Source organism: Lottia gigantea (genome assembly GCF_000327385.1).
Source record: "Lottia gigantea unplaced genomic scaffold LOTGIsca_1, whole genome shotgun sequence".
Classification (NCBI taxonomy): domain Eukaryota; kingdom Metazoa; phylum Mollusca; class Gastropoda; family Lottiidae; genus Lottia; species Lottia gigantea.
This window is the reverse complement of record NW_008706746.1, coordinates 2198897-2219456: the sequence shown is the minus strand read 5'-3', so window position 1 is coordinate 2219456 and position 20560 is coordinate 2198897. Positions and strand designations below refer to the sequence as shown.

Here is a 20560-nt window from a genome sequence, read left to right as displayed (position 1 = left end):
TTTTTCGGTTTCCTAATGTTCTTCTCATGCATTTTACATAGATATAGAACAATTGCTTTTTTAAAGCAAAATTGAAATTCGTGATTTTTTCAAATTTGAGTTTTGTTTTACCATAATTGTGTCTTTTTGATCTTGGTGTATGTATATCTTATGACCTATTTTATGGAGAACCTTGATATTTGAAATACAACTAGACACTTTGAATATGAATTCACCTGTGGCAAAAAAATTGAGGTGGGCGTGGCACATCCGGGTTGAATTACTAATTGTTTACATTTTGGGGCTGGGGCATAACTCGCATAGGATACGTTTGTTAAAAAAGGGACTTTGCACACAATTACCTCATCCTTTTGGCTAGTTTGTGATAACAGCTCAGTTGTTTCAGCTTTATAGTTCCAAAAAAGGAACGGGTTTTAACATTTGGATATTTTCATTTTTCGATTTTGACCTTTGTTGACATTTGTTGACCTATATCTTTTGATTTGAATAATGTAGAAGCTTGAAATTTGAAACACAATATAACATTTGGAATATCAATTACCCTATTCAAAAAAATTAAGGTGGGCGTGGCACATCCGGGTAATATTACTCATTATTGATATTTTTGGCCAGGAGCATAACTCGCAAAGTATACGTTTGTTCAAAATGGGACTTTGCATACAATTATCTCATGAATTGAGCCACTTTGTCTTAGAAGTTCGGTTGTTTCCGCTTCTCAGTTCAAAAAAAGGAACAGGTTTTGGAAATTCAAAATTTTCAATTTTTTACCGTGACCTTTGATGACCTTGACCTTTATTGGGTCAAAGGTCATTGGCGTTGTCTATTAGTTTATGCTCTCATATTTGACCACTGACGTCTAATTTCGCTTTTATAGCTGTCCAAAAACATCCAAATTCGCAACTTTGGACTGCTCTAGCACGTGACCTAATTAACCTAGAGAGTAAATTTTTTCGGTTTCCTAATGTGCTTCTCGTGTACTTTACATAGATATATAACAATCGTTTTTTTAAAGCAAAATTGAAATTCGTGATTTTTTCAAATTTGAGTTTTTTTTTTACAATATTTGCGACTTTTTGAGCTTAGTGTATGTATATATTATGATCTATTTGATGTAGAACCTTGATATTTGGAATATAACTAGACACTTTGAATATGAATTCACCTATGACAAAAAAACTTATGTGGGCGTGGCACATCCGGATTGAATTACTAATTGTTTACATTTTGGGGCTGGGGCATAACTCGCATAGGATGCGTTTGTTCAAAAAGAGACTTTACACACAATTACCTGATCCTTTTGGCCAGTATGTATTAACAGCTCATTTGTTTCAGCTTTATAATTTCAAAAAAGGAACAGGTTTTAACATTGGATATTTTCATTTTTCGATTTTGACCTTTGTTGACTTTTGTTGACCTATATCTTTTGACCTCTATTATGTAGGAACTTGGCATTTGAAACATAACGTAACATTTTGAATATTGATTAACTTATTAAAAAAAAATTGAGTTGGGCGTTGCACGTCCGGGTTTAATTACTCATTATTGACATTTATGGCCAGGGGCATAACTCGCAAAGTATACATTTGTTCAAAATGGAACTTTGCATACAATTACCTCATATTGTGAGCCACTTTGTCTTAGAATTTCGGTTGTTTCCGCTTCTTAGTTCAAAAAAAGGAACAGGTTTTGGAAATTGAAAATTTTCAATTTTTGATCTTGACCTTTGTTGACCTTGACCTTTGTAGGATCAAACGTCATTGGCATTGGCTATCTATTTGTACTTTCATATTTGCTGTCCTATGTCAACTTCCGGTTTTATAGTCGTGTGCAATTAGAAATTTTGATGACGTATATCTCTTGATCTTGACCTTTTTAGACTTTCTCTTTTACAAGATCAAAGGTCATTGAACTTGGCTATCTGCTGATACTTTCATTTGTGAGGTCTGACGTCTACTTCCGGTATTAGAATCTTCTAAAAAATGAAAACTTTAGACTGTTCTTGCGCTTGATCTAATTATCGTGGAAGGATGATTTTTTCGGGGTCTTTTGCAATTTGCTACATTTGCAAAGTCCCACTCTGTGCCACGAGTGGCTCTAGTTTTCTTCTTTTTTTTAAAATAATAATACATTTTATTACATATAGATTATATCACAGGATACATAAGATAAATATGCAATAAGGAAAAAATATGCAATATTTAACAAAACAGAAAAAAAAAATGAAATTGACATAAATAGACTTATTATACAATATTACATTGGTGAATTGAATTATAAATTTAAAAAAAAAAAAAAAAAAAAAAAAAAAAATAAACAAAAAGAAATACCAATAATTTCCCCTTTATGAGGGATCTCTGCGAAAGAGAAGTCTTAAGGCTGTTTTTTTTTTTGTTTTTTTTTTGTTTCAGAGTTTCAATACTTGAATTACAGGTAGTACATAAACCGGATTCTTTAATTTTCATCTTACAAAGTTGCTTATTAGTCGCTATAATCCTATGTAGTAGTTTAAATTGAAAGTTTTGAAGTTTGATGTTAGGGCATATTTTGTATGGTAATAAAAATATTTTTGATATTTCTTCTTCGTTTAATCGATAATTTAAATCTTCTTCCCATTTTCTTATGGCTTTAGGTTCAGTATATTGTTCAGATTTAAGTTGATTGTATATATCCTTACATTTTATATCAGTTAGTGTTTTCTTATAAAATAATTCAAGATTTCTATTTATATTTGTAATTGGTTCAGTGTCGTTTATGGTAATATCTGTGTCTTGTTCACTTACACTCTGTATATGTTGAATTCCATTAACTAATAAAAGATTTTCTAAATTTTTATTTTTATATATATTTTGATTAATTTTTATGTGTTTATTCCACAGAATTTGATTCCCAATAGTTATTTGCTTTTCTAGTTTATTTGTATATACTATATGCCAATCATTGAAAAGTTTTTTTTATAAAATTTTGATAACATTAATTCTTTGTAATTATAGTTACAGGCTGGTAGTAATGTTCCGTTTAGATCATTTAGTATGTAGTTGTAGCATATTTTCCATGGATGATCAGTTTTTGTGTACAGTTTTTTTTAAACCCAAAAGGCACTCCTGCTTGTTAAAAATGTTTTTATATCTATCATATTAAGTCCGCCCTTTTCGATATCTTGGGTTACAACTTCTCTTTTGATTTTGTCAGTGCCTAAACCCCATAGAAAAGTGTAAAAAAAGTTTATTAATTTCATTTATAGTTTCTTCCGGTATAGTGATTACTGATGCGGGGTATATCAGTTGTGAACGTTTTAATTATTTGAATTTTCCCTATAAGGCTTAAGTTCCTTCGCTTCCATGTGTTTAACTGATTTCGTATCTTTGTAAGTATTGTTTCATAGTTCCTCATTTGAGTTAGTTTAAAATCTAGATTGAAATTTAATTTATGAAAAACGCGTCAAAATCTGTTTGTGAACACAATAGAGAGTACAGTTTTTATCCGATTTAAATGAAATTTGGAATGATCATTTATAATGATGAAATCTTAGTCAAGATTGAATTTGACAATTTTTCGTTCAACGGAATTTGAGTTATTCCCCTTGACTTAGTAAAAACGCATCAAAATTTGTTGGCGATAGAGGTAACAGTTTATGTCAGAATGTTATTAAATAATGTATGTTTGTTTAAATCAACAATATCTTGCACAAATTATATTTTTGGTATGATTTGACACAGATAGGTGACTGCCCTTTATATATTGAAAATGTATCAGGAATGATGGCGTATCTTGCTAGGGTTCATCCTTAGGTGATTACAAACATTGACACCAAATTTTATCAAAATCCATCAAGAAACCAGCTCTCTATGATTATTATTGTCAAATTTTATGTTACGGTTCCCATGCGCATTAGCTTAACGCATAATATTGGCTAGTAAATTGGAACTATTTCGACACATCAATACCGAATAGGGACTAGGTTAGCTGGGCACTAGGTCAGTCGGTTAAAGATTATTACGCATTTTCGTACATAAATTTTAAATATAGATTAAATGATTTTATTATGAATTTGAATAAATGTTATCGAAATTATGTGAAAAAGGACAAGAACCGGACAAACCAATATTTTAAAGTTAATATTACAACCCATGTAGAACTCTTACGGAACTCTTTTATAACGTCGACTGTTTACCTTCGTGTTCTTCCGCATTGAGCACTGCTTAAGATTATTATGCCTTGTCCGTTTTCTGGAATCTTTAATTTATGTTAAGTTTATTATTGCAAATTGTTAACCAGTTTAAAATATTAGACCGGACACGATCCGGACAAGCTAGTTTCCCTTCGTCCTCACAACTTGATCGCGGAAGCACGGGTCGCGCTTCGCCTATAAATAGAGGCTCGCAGTTTGCGATATCATCCACAACTACTAAACCAACAACGACCACAAGATTGAATTAGTATGGGTTCCATCGCACATTCCATTCCTGACAATGATCAAGCAGACCGTTGTGCAAAGGAAAGTCTGAGTCTGGAGGATATCGATCCCTATTCGGAATTCTGCAGTATCGTATCTTCTATGATCAACCAGAAATGTTAAAATGACGACTCGTCATTTAAGATACGATACTCTGTGCTATATAAAAACAGACATGTTACGGAACCTCGACACCGCAAGATACCAAACCAAACCAAACCATCCATCTGTAGCCATCTGCAAAGTGGCAACCAGACTCCGGACCAACAACTTACTACGAGGCCACCAGTTCAAGGTCATTAAATGTCGCTGCGGCCACAAGGTCGCATGTCCTCATTCAATGCACTGAACTGAAACCCGCTCGTAAGCCACTGACAGAGTACCTGGAAACCAAAGGCATATATACCACTCAACATACAGAATGTTTTTGCTCCACCCACGGACCACTGGTATACGATAATGGAACTAGTCTTCTATTTTATAACCAAATCTGTCTTGAACAGATAGGCTAAGTTTTTATACTCAAAGTTTCTTAACACTTTTAATTATATCCAATCAATTTAGCAAGTTTCATTGCAGAAACATCAGAGAACATCTTTCCTTTTTTGTTGAAAGCTTTTCCCCCTTTTATTTTTTTCCTCCCTCTTTTCTCACTTTCTTTTTTTTCTCTTTTTTTCAGATCTAGTTTTCCAAGTTATTATATAATCTAACCAAACCAAACCAAACCAACGACTACCATTCGACTACCAATCAACAAGAAATACCATGATCAGAACGAGTTGAAGAATGAAGGAGATCGAGTAACTCACGCCAAGCCATCCAGGGCCGAGTTTCACCGCCATGTCATGCGATCAGACCAGATCTCACGAGGTATCAACAACCAAACCAACAACACAGCATCATCCAATTTGAACTAATCCAACTACCAACTACTACGACTACCAACAACTACCTAGTTTGCAATATCAGCATCCGCTGGAAGCGAACGTTAACTTGTCATCTACCTACCTACCTACCTGCAATATCAGCATCTGCTGGAAGCGAGCGTTAAGTTGTCATCTACCAACCAACCAACCAGTAAAAATGGCAGATAACGCCAGCACCTGGTGCCGACGTTGCCAATTTAAAATTCGAATTACATTAAATAAGATTGCGAATTCTTTTCTTGCCGTCTGACAGAAAGAGTGGGGGGGGGGGGGGGGTTGTTAAAAAAACAGGGGCGCTTTTCTTTTTGACCAATCATAGTCTCCGAAACGGAAACACGTCAGCACTGAGGTCGTCTTCCTGCGGGATGATCGGGCACTGACGAAGGCACTTGCGAGACGGTCGTCTGGGGATTTGGCGAGTCCACCCCCCCCCTCCCCCTTCCAAACGAAGGAATAAGGCAGTGCTCCAGAGTGCTTGTAGGTTCCCGACTCTTTTGTACAAAAATACGGCCGAACTTCCAAATAATGGGCGGGACTGTCAACGCAAAATATTCCTTGGAAAATGGCATCATAAGAAAATGTGAACGACCGAAAACTTTCCGCAGATCTTAAACTTTCGAGCAACGAAGGAAGATCGTGAGAAGCGGGTCTCTACCGGGCCTTTGCCGTGTACCTACGCAGAATCCATCGCTCGATTCGTCCGTCTGCAATAATCCGGTGGTAGAGACTCGGATCAAAAATGGGACGATTTGAGGCGATTTAAGACGACAATCGGGTCAATCAAAAAAATACATCATCTGGTACAGAACGGGGCGATTGGAAAAATCTTTGATGAAATGGGCGTCGAAATGTGTGCAGAATAATCAGCGTTTAAATGTTAAAATGACGACTCGTCATTTAAGATACTCTGTGCTATATAAAAAAGACATGTAAAAAAAATGTTGAGTACAATTCCTAGATTGAGATATTTTTTGGGATAATGAGAGACCTTTTCTACATCTTCTTCCGGACTTTTCAAATGAGGAAATAGCCTTGACTATGTCAACCATATATGAGTAAGTATTTCATAATGAAAAGTGATATCAGGTGTTAAGAAGAGTAAGCATACCCTGCCTGACACTACTGACTACAGCCACTGGACTGACCACAAATTTTAATAGTTCAAGGGAGGTAACTGATGAAATTAATTAAATTTAATTTTGACAGTCCAAGAACTGATCAATGATTAGAATCTATTGTGGTGACAAACTAATTTTAAATAACAGGACGGAAGTGGAATATCAGAAACCCAAACCCTAAAATATGCCTTTATTGTTTAATTCCCCGTAATGTTCAAGGCATATACATATTTAAAACTTTCCCTTTTGTCAAAGTTTGAAATATCTCGAAGTCAGTGACTACATTTCCTATTGTATTCAGCGTCTACCAAAGACAAAGAATTTTATTTCCTATTCAAATAACATTTCTTATTGTTGATAGTAAATCCTCGAGAGATGTAATTATGATTTGACACAAGAGGTTTATCGACTAAATTCTTATTCGCGGGTTTTGCTCACAATTAGAAATCATTTATAGCTTTATATGTTCTTGTAGAAAGAAAGAATAACACAATATGAATTTATACCTGTGACAGTCAGGCCCACTTGTGTATGATCGATAAGAATTTCCAATAGTGCCTCAATAATAGTGCAGTTTAATGGTCGGTTTCATAATAAAAGCAATTTTCCAAACCAGAACCTAGTAAATTATCTGGAAATGAAAAGCTTATTGATTGTAGGATTTCATTTCATAAATGATATTTATAATATAATAAGATAGTATTTTATATAAAATATAAATCGTTATATAAAAATGGAGTGGCAGATCATTAACAAAACCTTTTCTTAAACCGTTATTGCACAATTCTCTACCAGTTTCAAGAATGAAAATCAATAAACAGAACCAGTGGCGGTGCCAGCCTCCCGAGACGGGGGTACAAAATATCAAGTGCAGACGACTGTATCTCTTTAAGATTTTTACTAGCTGAACTATCTAACTAACTTGAAGATCAATCGCGTCTTACTATATTCATAAAAAGAATTCAGTTATTTTCAATATTTAAAAAACTTTTTTTTCAGTCATTTTATAGTGTGAAATTTTAGAAACTAATAATCACGAATCAGAGTATACCGTTGTTTACGTTATCCAAAATTAATAAACCAAATGCTAGCAACACCACAGCCTTGTTATGTTATAGAAGGTAGATTCAGATGATTAATCATCTGACACGTGTATATGTATAATTTAAAATGAAGAGTGATTGTGCACTAAAGAAATGGTTTTTGTTTTCATTGATGGCACTAAATGCCTTAATGTCCATTAAACGTTGATAAATTATCCCTTTGTCCATTTGACCCGTTGCTTTATGGTCGCTTTTTACACGCTCACGTGAAATGGGGGTATATTTTCGACACCCATGTCCGTGCAACTGTCCATCAGTCGGACCGTCCACAATTGCTCGTAAACATTCTAGAGAGCATAATTCCCGATTGATTTTAACCCATTCTTACCAAAAAAAGAAAAAAGCTATTTTTTGAAACACAAAAGCACATTTTGGAATATATGTTAAAACTTATCATCATTGTTTGTAATCACCCAAGGATAAAACCTAAGTTGTTATGTCTTTTGGTGCACTAGAAGCAAAGTTATGACAAAAATATTACTTTCATGTTGGACTTGTTCACAAAATCTTTCTTAGTATATTTCAGCAAGAAAAAACTTACATATTCTTATTAAAAAAAATCGTATAATAATTAGTATTAGTTGTTGCCCTTGTTCTTGAAAACGCGTTCAATTTTAGCTTGTAAACACTCTAGAAGGTTCAATTATTGTCAGATTTTGTCTATAAAAATCAAAAGAATCGAAAAATAGTTAATTTGAGTTATTGCCTTTTTGTTGTTAAAAACACGCTTAACTTTTATACTGTAAACAGAATAGCGGGTCCCAATTCTTGACAGATTTTGACGAAACTTGGTAATATTATACAGTATCGCCCTTAAAAGTTCAAAAGAAGTGTAAGACTGAAGGTTGAATATTTCATACTAGTAATTGTTATTGTACTGCCAGATATTTTTATTTAAAATCAAAGCTGTCAATGGGCGTTTATTACCTTGCCTGCAAAGTTATCTTTAGATGAGATTTTCATGGTTTGGACTTACTCGATAGAAAAGGAATACTTACTGCTTACGTTAGTCATAAGAGCATTGATTTTCTATATACCACTGTCCTATAAGTAAAGTTCATAGCAGAAACGAATAAACTTGATTAGAAGGTATATTTTAAGGAAACTGATATTCATCAACTCTAGCACAAGAGCTCATTCCACCCAAAGCATATATTTTTGGTATTATCACAGATTTTAAGATTTCATCGAATATGCATAAGTTCAACTGATTTCAACCAAGTTTTGTCAAAACTGAAAGAGAGTATTAACTCTTAACGATTTTTAAGACTCATTTAAAGTTGCGGAGATAGCAGCTAAGAGCAGACTTATGTAGATATTCTCAAGGTTTAAGAGGTACCCCATGCCTGTTTCTAATCATTTCAACTTGGACTGCCACTCATTCGCCAAGTTTGTCCCATTCAATACCACTAGTATTTGAGCAAAGAGTATTGTCCATGGTATTATGAGAGTCTACAAGAGGAATACCCCCACGTCTATAAACGTTAACACAAATAAATAAAATATAACCTTGTTCATAGCAAACTAAAGTCAATAAGTATATAACAAACTAACCTCACATGCACTTGGCGAGTTATTATTTTATCTTTTTTCAGACCAGAACAAAAATACCCAGCAGTGCCAGACCACTTTTACCAATTTCTCAATGAAGTATTTGTTCCATCCTAGGCTAGTAGATTTGGGATTATTACATCCCCTTCCCCGATATCTAATTTAATCACTTCCCATTTATGAAAGTCCGTGATCCATATTATAACCAAAAGATTTTCTTCTAAAAGGACTAACCAACCAACCTCTTTAAGTGTTTGATAAATAATATATATATATTTTTATATAAATACTGTATAAAAGATATGTATATATAACTTTAGTTGACATTAGATTAACATGTAGTATTCTGACAGTTAACTAAGATCTTTGTATATTCTTGATAAACAGTCAGGGTATTACTCACGTAGGAAATATTACATTAATATTATTTCTTTTGTTATTATTTCAGCACGCTAAAATACTGTAAGGAATGGGGAAAATACTGTCAGATGACACAACCTCAATTCGCGCGAAGTAGAAAGCAAATGTATTGTATTGAAAAACAACCTTAACAAAGCATACTTTCAACACAAGACCGAGTCCTCAATGCTCCAAGAGATGTGGTATATCCCACAATCCGTTAAACCCAGAGATATTCTAAATTCTGGTAAAAACTGGTATTCTTTCTTGGTACTAAATAATTAAGATAACATTTTAAACTGTGAATTTCAGCATCTCCAACAATACCACAGTACCTATTTTAACCTTAAATAAACCTTATACATTTAACCTTAAATAAACCTTATACAACAAAATGTTGTGACAATTGAACGTGTAGAAAGTAAACAAACTGCAAATCTCAAAAGGTCTTCTTACAGTTTTGATAAAAGAAATGTAACAAAGCAGATGTATTTTGTTCATAAATACACATTAAAATCAATAGTTATACAAGCGTCTCTACATATTTGTTTTTACTAACAAGTTACGTGTAAAATGCGACAATTTTGTTCAGAGGGTGCGTTTTGAAAAGCAAATGTGATTTCGAGAAAGCTATATATTGCTCCATTATTTTGATTTTCCAAAGGGTTCGCCGTTGCATGACAATCTACTGCACTTTAAAGGGACTTCTCGAGCATAACCTAGCCTACTAATGATATGTTCAAGTAAGATTAAAATGTAACTTTTCAGTTAAGGTTTAATACTGTATTTAAGGGATATATCGTTGGTTCACTGTTTACATCACCATTTACCAAATTGAAATAACATTCCAATAACGGATAATTTGCGATGAGCCTGAGTTGCTTGTTTATTACCCCAAAAGTTAAAGAGGTAGTGTCGAATCTTAACCACTCATCCGGAAGTTATCGGTATTAATGTTAATGTGGGTGTATATAGCCGTTGCCCCTGTCTGTCTGTCTGTCTATTGTGGACATGATGGAGAGTTGGTTTCTTGATGGATTTTGACGAAACTTGTTTGTAATCACCCAAAAGATGAACCCCATTGAAAATTAGACAATCGAAAAATATTTACTATGAGTTATTGCCCTTGTTTTTTAATTGTTTGTGGACACGATGGAGAGTTGGTTTCTTGGTGGATTTTGACGAAACTTGTTTGTAATCACCCAAAAGATGAACCCCATTGAAAATTAGACGAATCAAAAAATATTTACTATGAGTTATTGCCCTTGTTCTTGAATTGTTTGTGGACACGATAGAGAGCTGGTTTCTTAATGGATTTTGACGAAACTTGGTGTGAGTGTTTGTAATCACCCAAGGATGAACCCTATTGGAAATCAGACGAAACCCATGAAATATAAAAATTTCACTCTCAGACACATTCATTTACTGATAACTCTTGTTAACCTCCCGGACAAATTAGCTGCCATTAGAATTGTGGGCGTATGACGATGGCATCGCTATTTTTTGTTTAGCGTGCATGACGGTGAATTAAAATTTGAATAAACGTTAATGTTTTTATATCAAATAAGACTGATATGGCAAAGCAGCAGACAATCATCGAAAGTTCCTCTTTAAGCTTTTGGTTTGTTAATTTAATTTCAATTTTTCGCCCAAAATGATTGGAATAATACATCCGCAGTAAGGAAATGTACTTCTCGATTTATTTAAGTAATATTAGTTTTTGCACAATTATCAAATTCCGGATGGCGCTTTGGTTGATAAGTGTGTTATACCAAGTCTATGTCATTCTTCCACCTTTGTTCTCAAGCAATCGAGCAATCACTTTTACCTTTTATAGATTCCCCTTGAAATAATGCAATCTTTATTACTACTAGCCTGAGATGGCATCTCCATAAATTATCGAGTAATTTGCTGAGGAACAAGGATTGGTCGTTAGTTAAGAGATTATGACTTTTAGAGATGGCTTTTACAAATAATTAATGCCAAGGACTTGTGGACCTTTTAAAAAACTTGCACCTTGTGACGGGATTTACACAATTGATAATACGCTTATTGTTAACCAGGAAATAGTTTTGTATACGCCTTCATACTCGGTTGTATGTACAAATTATACTGTATTATATTATGAGAATCTTGTAGTGTTCGGATAGAATAAGTCAATATATGGTTTCTTGTGTTAAAAGAAATATGGCCATGTAATTTTTATCTCTACCAAACAATAAATTTTATATTAGCTGACCGTTTGAATATGAAAGTTTCAGATCAGTTACTGGTAGGCGTAAGTTCCTTCAGATTGTTTTTGTAAAGTTTTGTTGTCTACATTCAAAGCTATATAATATAGAAAATATGACTAATGGTGCAAGTCTAAATAGGAATAATAGCGATCGATTTAAAAGTTTTTACCTGGATTTGAACCTAATGTTGTTTAATTCCCCAATGATATAAATTCAATGTACGGTGAACAATGCGTTGATAAGCAGTATACTGAAAAATAGTAACCATAGAACATAGACATTAGACCTGGGTTCTTAATATTTAATGATATTCAAATGTTAATTACCTATTGTGAATCGTCCATAACGATGAATCCAAAACGACAAATCAATGTCATTTCATTTACCTTTATTATTGTCACATTTCAGAGTTGCTGGTAAATTAGGTACTCGTCCAAACAATCGGAAGGATGTAAAGTCAGAGTAAAAAAGGGTTAGTTATAAAATGCTATGCTTCTATGTATGTAAACTAACATATTTATTGTGTTTTAAGCTTTTTTTCTTACAACATTCAGTTAATTTGTCCTAGACAATAATTCGAATAGATATTAAACGGTCTTTAAAACTTGAACATCGTAAATTTTAACAAATGAAACCATCCTGAGCAGATTGCTGGTAATGACAAGGAGCTTTATAGTTGCAACACAAGGACAAAAGTGATAACTAAGGTATAAGGAAGAAGCGTTCAGTCAGAATGGCGACAATTTGTGTGTCGGTGTTACATTTCTTCAACTGTGGTAGTTGGTAGTCTTTAGCCTATAATGGTGTAAAAAGGACGATATTTAGATTAATTTGGGACTCAAAATAAATGCCGATATCAGTTTTTCGGGCAAATAAAAGTTCATATAACATGCAGAGTGTTTCTTTATTTTCTTCCTTTTGCGTCATCTCAATGTTAATCCTGAAAAATACTGGATAATGTCATAATATAATACTGAAGCTTACATACTTCACATACTATGGAATGAGATACAGCCATATAAGAATGAAAATATAATTAAACAATTATGTCGTATATAATCAGTCGATATATAATAATAATATTTATATCCACAATACAAGATATAGCTGTTGTCTGCCACACATCGGTTCACCGTTCATTCAGGTATGTGCCATATATAATTCATTTGGTGTGAATTCCTGCTTTGTTTTGTTTTAAATTTTGACCGAACGTACAAACTGAAATAGAGGAACCTCTGAAGGTTTTAATGGAACGACATCATGCGGTTATGCGTTATTTTTTGAATGAATATGTTAACAGTGATGTGGATGGGTTAGTAGCATCTAGGTAAGGATAATGTAGAGGATATAAACTAACTAGAGATTTCATTACAGAAGTTGCTTTTAAAAATTCGACTTATGGCTTCACGATGACGGTGTTGGTGTGTTTTTTTTCATTGGTAAAAGTGTTGCTGTTAACTAAGGTATTTCGAAAAAGTTAGCCCACAATTTTTGACAGATTTTTAAAAATGTTGCTTTATAAGTATGTTACAAAGCAAAATGTCTATTGAGCTTCATGATGATCAAATATTAACTGCGGATTAAAGTCAGAGGGCCTAGTGTGCTATCTTAATTTACGAATACGATCCTTTGCTCACTGAACAGAAGCCCTGAGTTTTGCGATTCTGGAATTATTTTGATTTGATAGTCAATAGTATAAAGGCGATGGTTACCAAAATGGAATGGGTCCAAACACTAGCCTTTCTGGTGTAGACAGTCGATATACTGATAATTCTTTAGTTTAGTTATTCAGATCAGCGGTTGCACTGTTAAGTGCAGAAGAAGGTGCTTAAGTTGAAAATAGAAGAAGCCAATAGACCAGGTATGGGTCCGGGCTCATACGGACAAGATTTGCTTTTACTATGCACCGGATGCCATACCTCGTCTATTAGCACCTTTTACTCTGTAATTTCAATGCGGAAACGGATGTTTTATAAATATAAATAAATTTCATTATCGGTACCAGGGTTATATTATCAATAATTTTTACAATTGTAGGTGTTGTATATAAGACATTTTCCACGGATATCTCATTTAAAGTACGTGTAATAGACTGGTTAATTGTAAAAGTACCTTCAACTTCATTTTTGGACATCTTAAAGAAGCTCTCTATTATTTTTGTATTAGAATTGAAATAATTATTATTCTTGACTTTAAGAAATTTGAGTCAAAGTGATCCTATCATTTTGTAGGCATATATATGTACTTGAATTGGAAATGTGGTATAGTCCTAATTGCAATTAATTCCTGCAAACAAATAACAAAATAAATAATTTACATCTTAAAGATGGGTTCCCTTATTTCCATTTATGAAAATGAAAATGCTAATACTTATATGAATAGAAAGTAGATGTGTTCTAATGACTTGGAAAAATATCAGTTTGTCTCACATGTCCATAATTAATTTATAATTACCTAAATTAGAAAAAAAATTCCAAACAGAATTCCAATGAGTGACCGATCAAGAAAGGTCAAAAAGTCTTTTTTGGTTTACCCAGACTGTACATACATGGACATTTATGATTGGTTAAAACTCTTAATTATATGCAATACGAACTTAGTATGATTAAGAATACATAATAATTGATTAAAAACACCAATTAATCAAATAGTTCGCTTAATTTGACACTAAAATACAAAGAAATCCATCTTTAAATGATTGAAGACTTTATGGTGACTTATTTGTTGATCTTAGTCCTCCTTCCCTTTTTCCATTTCTTAGTACAATTTTATTACCTAAAATACAGCATTACAGATATAGAACATTGATTCAATGCAAATCCTTACCCACTATACAGAAAACCAAGCTTAAACTGGACCGAACTACTACACAAAGTACGAGTATGACAAGCATTTCTTCCCATTCTATGTCCTGTCGTTGGTAGTTTATGATTTATAGTTTTTTTTAATTTGAATAAGTAATAATATTCTATTGTTATTAATCCTTCCAGATCCAGTGCTGCCAATGCCGAAGTTTGATGAAAACGTTATGGAGGTCAGCAATAATAGTTCACTATCCTATGAACAGACTGGTGGGCTGGGACCATCCGGTCCTATTACATGGGATGATGCTACCTGGATTTTAACTAGTTCATTTATAATTTTTACTATGCAATCAGGTAGGTCAAAGAAATGTTTGTTTGATATGATACCGGTTAAAGGTTTAAACTTCTATTGAAGAATTGTTCCCTTCCATTATCTGTTGAAACATGAATTTTGAAGGTGTTAGATTTTCGTTTCAGTCAAGCTACTATTGACTTATCAAAAGGGTAATCTGATAAATGACGAAGGCTATTTTTAGAAGTCAACCACAAAAGCATAAAATATGATAATTTTATCGTAACCATTGCAGGCTTTGGATTGTTAGAAGCTGGTTCTGTTTCTGGTAAAAATGAAGTTAATATCATGATGAAGAATGTTGTTGACGTGGTGTTCGGTGGTGTTACATACTGGGCTTTTGGATATGGATTTAGTTTCGGACAAGATGAAGGTTCCAATCCATTCTGTGGATTTGGGAGTTTTTTTGTTGATACTCATGGTGACGACATGGGTCTTGTGTACTCAACGTTTGTATTTCAGTTATCATTTGCGACGACCGCAACAACAGTAGTGTCCGGTGCAATGGCTGAACGAACCAAACTTATGGCCTACATGATATTCTCGGTTTTTAACACTGTCGTTTATTGTTTTCCGGCTCATTGGGTTTGGGGTCACAATGGTTTTCTACGTGACCTCGGTGTCGTTGATTTTGCTGGTGCTGGAGTTGTCCATCTTGTCGGTGGAGCATCATCTCTCGTAGCAGCTGCGTTTCTCAAGCCTCGTATTGGAAGGTTTGACGAAGGCAAGACAGCACCACCTATGAACAATCCTGCCGGGGCTATCGTTGGAATGTTCATGTTGTGGTAGGTTTGTAATTATTTTTATCTCCAGCTTAAGACGTAAAACATAATACGTTATTTGGACCTGTGGGATCAAACCAGAAGGATAAAACACCTCTTGATGAATCTGTTTGTTTCAAAACTCATGTCATTACGTTTTAGTTGTCGTTCAGTTAATTCCTTGGAAGTTAAAATGACACTTGGGACTCACTACTAATGGATATATATTACCATGATAGAAAAGCCATAAAATGGAAATTATGAACCATTGTCACTCGAGATAGCTGGAGTTTAATCAGTAAAATTATTTTATTCAATTTATTGTTATTTACTAACGTGAGACATTTCTACACAACTGTACAAACAGAAATAAATAAATTTAAAGCAGAACCTAACAAAACACAAGAGTTAATATCCTATTTCCATCATCATCTAGTACTATCAGAGATTTAACACACATTAACTCATAAGTACATGTAACCAAAAACACTTAAAATATCTTATTAAATATCACTCTTGCAGGTGGGGATGGTTAGCTTTCAACTGTGGTAGTACATTTGGTATATCTGGTGGCAAATGGAAATTAGCAGCCAAGTAAGCCTTGAATTTGATACCTTGGTCTCAAATCGATAAAAAAATTGACTTTGCACAAGTATATAATCCAAAATAGTGTGTTGTTTACTGGATTGAATTGATTGCCTCTCTGATCGCTAGCAATTGTGTCTGATCAAAAGGGGCAACATCAAGTTACATTCAATCATATATAGTGTGCATTGTTATTTATATAGCTAGTGTAATTAAGAATTACGAAGTATTAGAATATGAAATATGTTTCTTTTCAGATCCGCAGTGACAACTCTGATATCGTCATTTTCTGGTGGAATAGTTGGCATAGGGTTAAGGTAGTTTATTTAGTTGCCTAAAACATCTAAAGTTTGGCGTAAGTCTACAAGCATTGGGAGCATCTCAACGCACACGAGTCGCGATAAACTGTTTTGAACATGTCCAAAATAAACGCCGTGACTCGGCGAATAGTGGCGCCCATTGCACGATATGTGATGTTAGACGACCTTTAAGTCAATTTTCCATTGCAGTAGCAACGCAGTAAGAACGCCTTTCTGGTGAGAACGGGTTGCCTCATTCGTGTATCCAAAATATTTATTAATGGTTGATAATGTTGTCATGGACATTGGCAGATATAATCTTTATGACTATGTTTCTATGTTATATTTTGAAGGAAAGTAATAGTCTGTATGTTTCTCCCATAAGACAATCAGACCATTACCACAATGTCATAATGCACACGATCTTCATGGTATTTGTAAAGACAACACTTCTTACATGATTGTTAATTTTTTTTTTAAGTTTTGTTGTATACAAAAAGAAATATGATGTTGCATACATGATAAATTCTGTCCTTGGGGCCTTGGTTAGCATCACAGGTAAAATATAATAGTTACATAAGCTCTTGGCTTTAATCTTTGATCATTATCATAATTCCCATGATGCGATGTTTTGAAGTAAATACATGATATTTATAGACATCAAGCTGAACTGTATGGCTTTTTGTGTCCATATACCATCGTAGAATGTGAACTGTTTCTTAAGGCAAATGTTCGATTTATACATAATTGATACAAGTTTCACTGTCAACTAATTCAAGCAAAACATGTCACTGTTCAATACATAGTTGAAAGAATAAGGTATTAAGTGTAACCTCAATGGCGGCGCAAGTGGGAGGGGCGAGGGAACCACCTTAGAAAAATGGTTTGTACCTCCTATAGTAACCCTACTTCATTAAAAATTTAAAAATGTGATTTTTTATACGTTTTTCCCAAAAAATATTTGCCAGAATGCACAAAATAAATTTTATTTTTCGAAATTGTTCTTGGAGGAGAACCCCCTCAGATGCTCGATGGGAAGGTTGCGACTATGCGACACCTAAGAGAATCAGCATTATTAACTTAACCTCCTAGTCTGCCACTGTTTAGCCTCGAGGTCCATTTGAGCTTCGTCCACCCACAATTATAATATCAGATCTTGATAAAATAAAATTGCAAAATGTTTATATATTCATGGTGTTGAACATTGATTATGCTTACGTTGTAGCTTGCTGTGCATTAGTCCGGCCATGGGAAGCCCTGGTAATCGGCATGGTTGGTGGTTTCTGTACAATATTTGTTATCAAAATAACAGAGATTGCTAAGATAGATGATCCAGTAGGCGCCATTGGTGTTCATGGCGGTGGTGGTTTGTGGGTAAGAAATTTTTTTTTCCATTGTACTTTTATTGTGTTGCGTTTGTTTTTGACGTGTGTCTCCGTCTGATTTAATATTGAGAGCTTTAATTTTCAGGGTCTCATAGCTGTAGGTATATTTGCCGCTGAAGATTCTCTGGAGCAGCTGACTTACGGAAGAGCAGGTTTAACCCATGGTGGAGGGTTTTATCTATTAGGTGTACAAACTTTATGTATCGTATGTGAAGTATTTTGGAGCGGCCTCGTCACGTTTATTATTTTATTTGTAAGTATCAAATCTCTACGAAATTAAACTACAAAAGTGGGATGTGGTATTAAAATACACCAAATGCACAAACATTTACATGGACTAAAATGTACAAAACGTACCAAATAACCCGCAAAAAGAATGATAAACAAATAATGATTTGAATAAAATAATAAATAGCTAAATGTGTGTACTCTCTGAAGAACGTTTTAGTGCATTGTCGGAAGAAAAAAGGCAATGCATGAGCTCTTTGCTTATAGCCAAAAATTCCCAAATGAACATTTGCTGGAAGCTAATAATGGCCAAAAGGCAAAGCAAGACTTTGCCACACAATTGAATGATCTTAATCTGTATTTGAAGCAACTATCTGTAATCTTAAAGTTTGAAAATAACGCCACAAAGGTAAAAAAGAAAATAACATTCTACATATCAACAAATTACTCTATTAATGTTACAATTTTTTCTGAATTCAGGCTATCGACAAAATAATAGGATTGCGAATGTCGGCTGAGGATGAACTACTTGGATCAGATCTTGTGGAACATAATGTTGGTGAATGGCCTAATACGAATAGTGATTCTAAGGAAGAAAATGAGCCAAAAGAAAAAATTGAAGATAGTGACAAACTTGAAAACCGTCGCCATTCGTTGTTAATTGGAGACTCCGGTTGGTCAAAGGCTACTAGATTGTATCGAGATAAGCGAAATAAAGTTCGAATATCATCAATTAAAGAACAACTTCAATCGAGTAGCACTTCGGAAACCTCTACTAACAGAACTTTACAAGTATCATTGCATTTGTAAACACGGCAACTAGCCAAAATGTTCAATCGGAATATGTTCAGGGAAAGGATATATGGATTTGTTCAATTTGTAACGTTTGAACGGTGTTGTAACTGTGTATATTTATTTTGTCTTCTGTGTAATTTTATAGGTCTATGTTCCTTCACACTCGTCTTGTGGCAAGGTTAGGCGTTACTAGAGTGAGCTGACAAATCAATGATCTTTTTGGGATGCACTTGATTTCGAAGGCGAGATGAACTCTTCGCCGTATGGAGACGAACATCACGGTCTATGTTATATAAGTTATTTGCGACCATTTAGAGATATTCCTTTCATATTTTAATGCCATGGAATTTGGAGCGCATTATGCATTCACAAATATCCGCCTATCGATCGATCTGTCTGTCTTCAATTAAATTTTTTATCTTCAATTTTTGTCTGGTCAACAAGGAACAATATTTGAGACAAATGAAACTTAGTAAAATTGTTCATTATCACCCAAGGATAAACTCTATTGAAATTTTATTTTAATTTTTTTTTTTTTTTGTTCAAATGAGTTATTTCCGTTGTTCTTTGAAAGTCCAAGTCCAAGTTTGAACATCGTAGAAGGTACAATATTATTGATGTAAAAATCGGCAATATTTCATATGAGTTATTGCCCTTGTTCTTTGAGGCTGTTCCATCTTAGCACTTTAAGCAACAGGCTGTGAGAGATTTAGACGAAACTAAGGATTTAGACATAAGGATTAGCCCAAAATATCAGAAAAAACAAGTTTTTAAGGAAATACATGACTTATTTCTGACAATTGTTGTAAATTCAACAAATGTTCCAGTGGGAGTATATTACTTTAGCTGGCAAGCTAATTTCCATGATGTTGTTTATATTGTGGCGCGTGACAATTTTCAATTAGTTAGAAATTGTTTTCAGCTTATTTCCTCTGTTATTGATTAAGGACTATTTCTCTGAGTACTGATTAACTGAGGTTGTTTTGCGGAATCATGAAAAAAAAAATTATAATGTGATCGTATATTGTCGTTCGTCCGTCGGTCCGTCCGCCCGTCCGTCCATCTGTCAACAATTGTTGAGGTCACTATAGAGGGCTGGTTTCTTGATGGAGCTTGGTCTGAGAGTTTGTAATCATTCTTGAAAACGCATTCAATTTTTTAATTGAAAAATTAAAATGGTTTGTGAGAGATTTTGATAAAATTTTTGTATCGATGATTTTTATTACATAAGGATGAACCCTATTGAAAATATATAATGTGAGTTTTTGCCCTTGTTCAATTTTTTTTTTAAAATGTGTTGTGGATACGATAGAGAGCTGGTTTTTTGATGGATTTCGATAAAATTTAGTGTCAATGCTCGTTATGACCTAAGGATGAACCCTATGGAAAATCGGACAAATCGAAAAATTTTGCCCTTGTCTCGAAAACTCGTTTAATTTTTAATTGAAAAAGTGTTGTGGTTTCTTGAGGAATTTTGATAAAATTTGTTGTCAGTGTTAGTTATCATATAGGGATGAATCCTATTGAAAATCAGTTATGAGTTATTCCCATTTTTCTTGAAAACTCA

At 33.9% G+C, this 20560-nt stretch overlaps 1 protein-coding gene across 1 annotated transcript; it reads left to right on the top strand.

Moving 5' to 3' along the window:
* Positions 1-14812: 14812 nt before the first annotated feature.
* Positions 14813-19008, top strand: LOTGIDRAFT_102290 (hypothetical protein; the record flags this gene model as incomplete). The annotated part of the gene is made up of 8 exons (XM_009045492.1): positions 14813-14942; positions 15176-15725; positions 16224-16295; positions 16544-16603; positions 17067-17143; positions 17811-17959; positions 18056-18223; positions 18679-19008. 8 exons carry the CDS (start codon positions 14813-14815, stop codon positions 19006-19008), a joined length of 1536 nt encoding a protein of 511 aa, XP_009043740.1.
* Positions 19009-20560: the final 1552 nt, after the last annotated feature.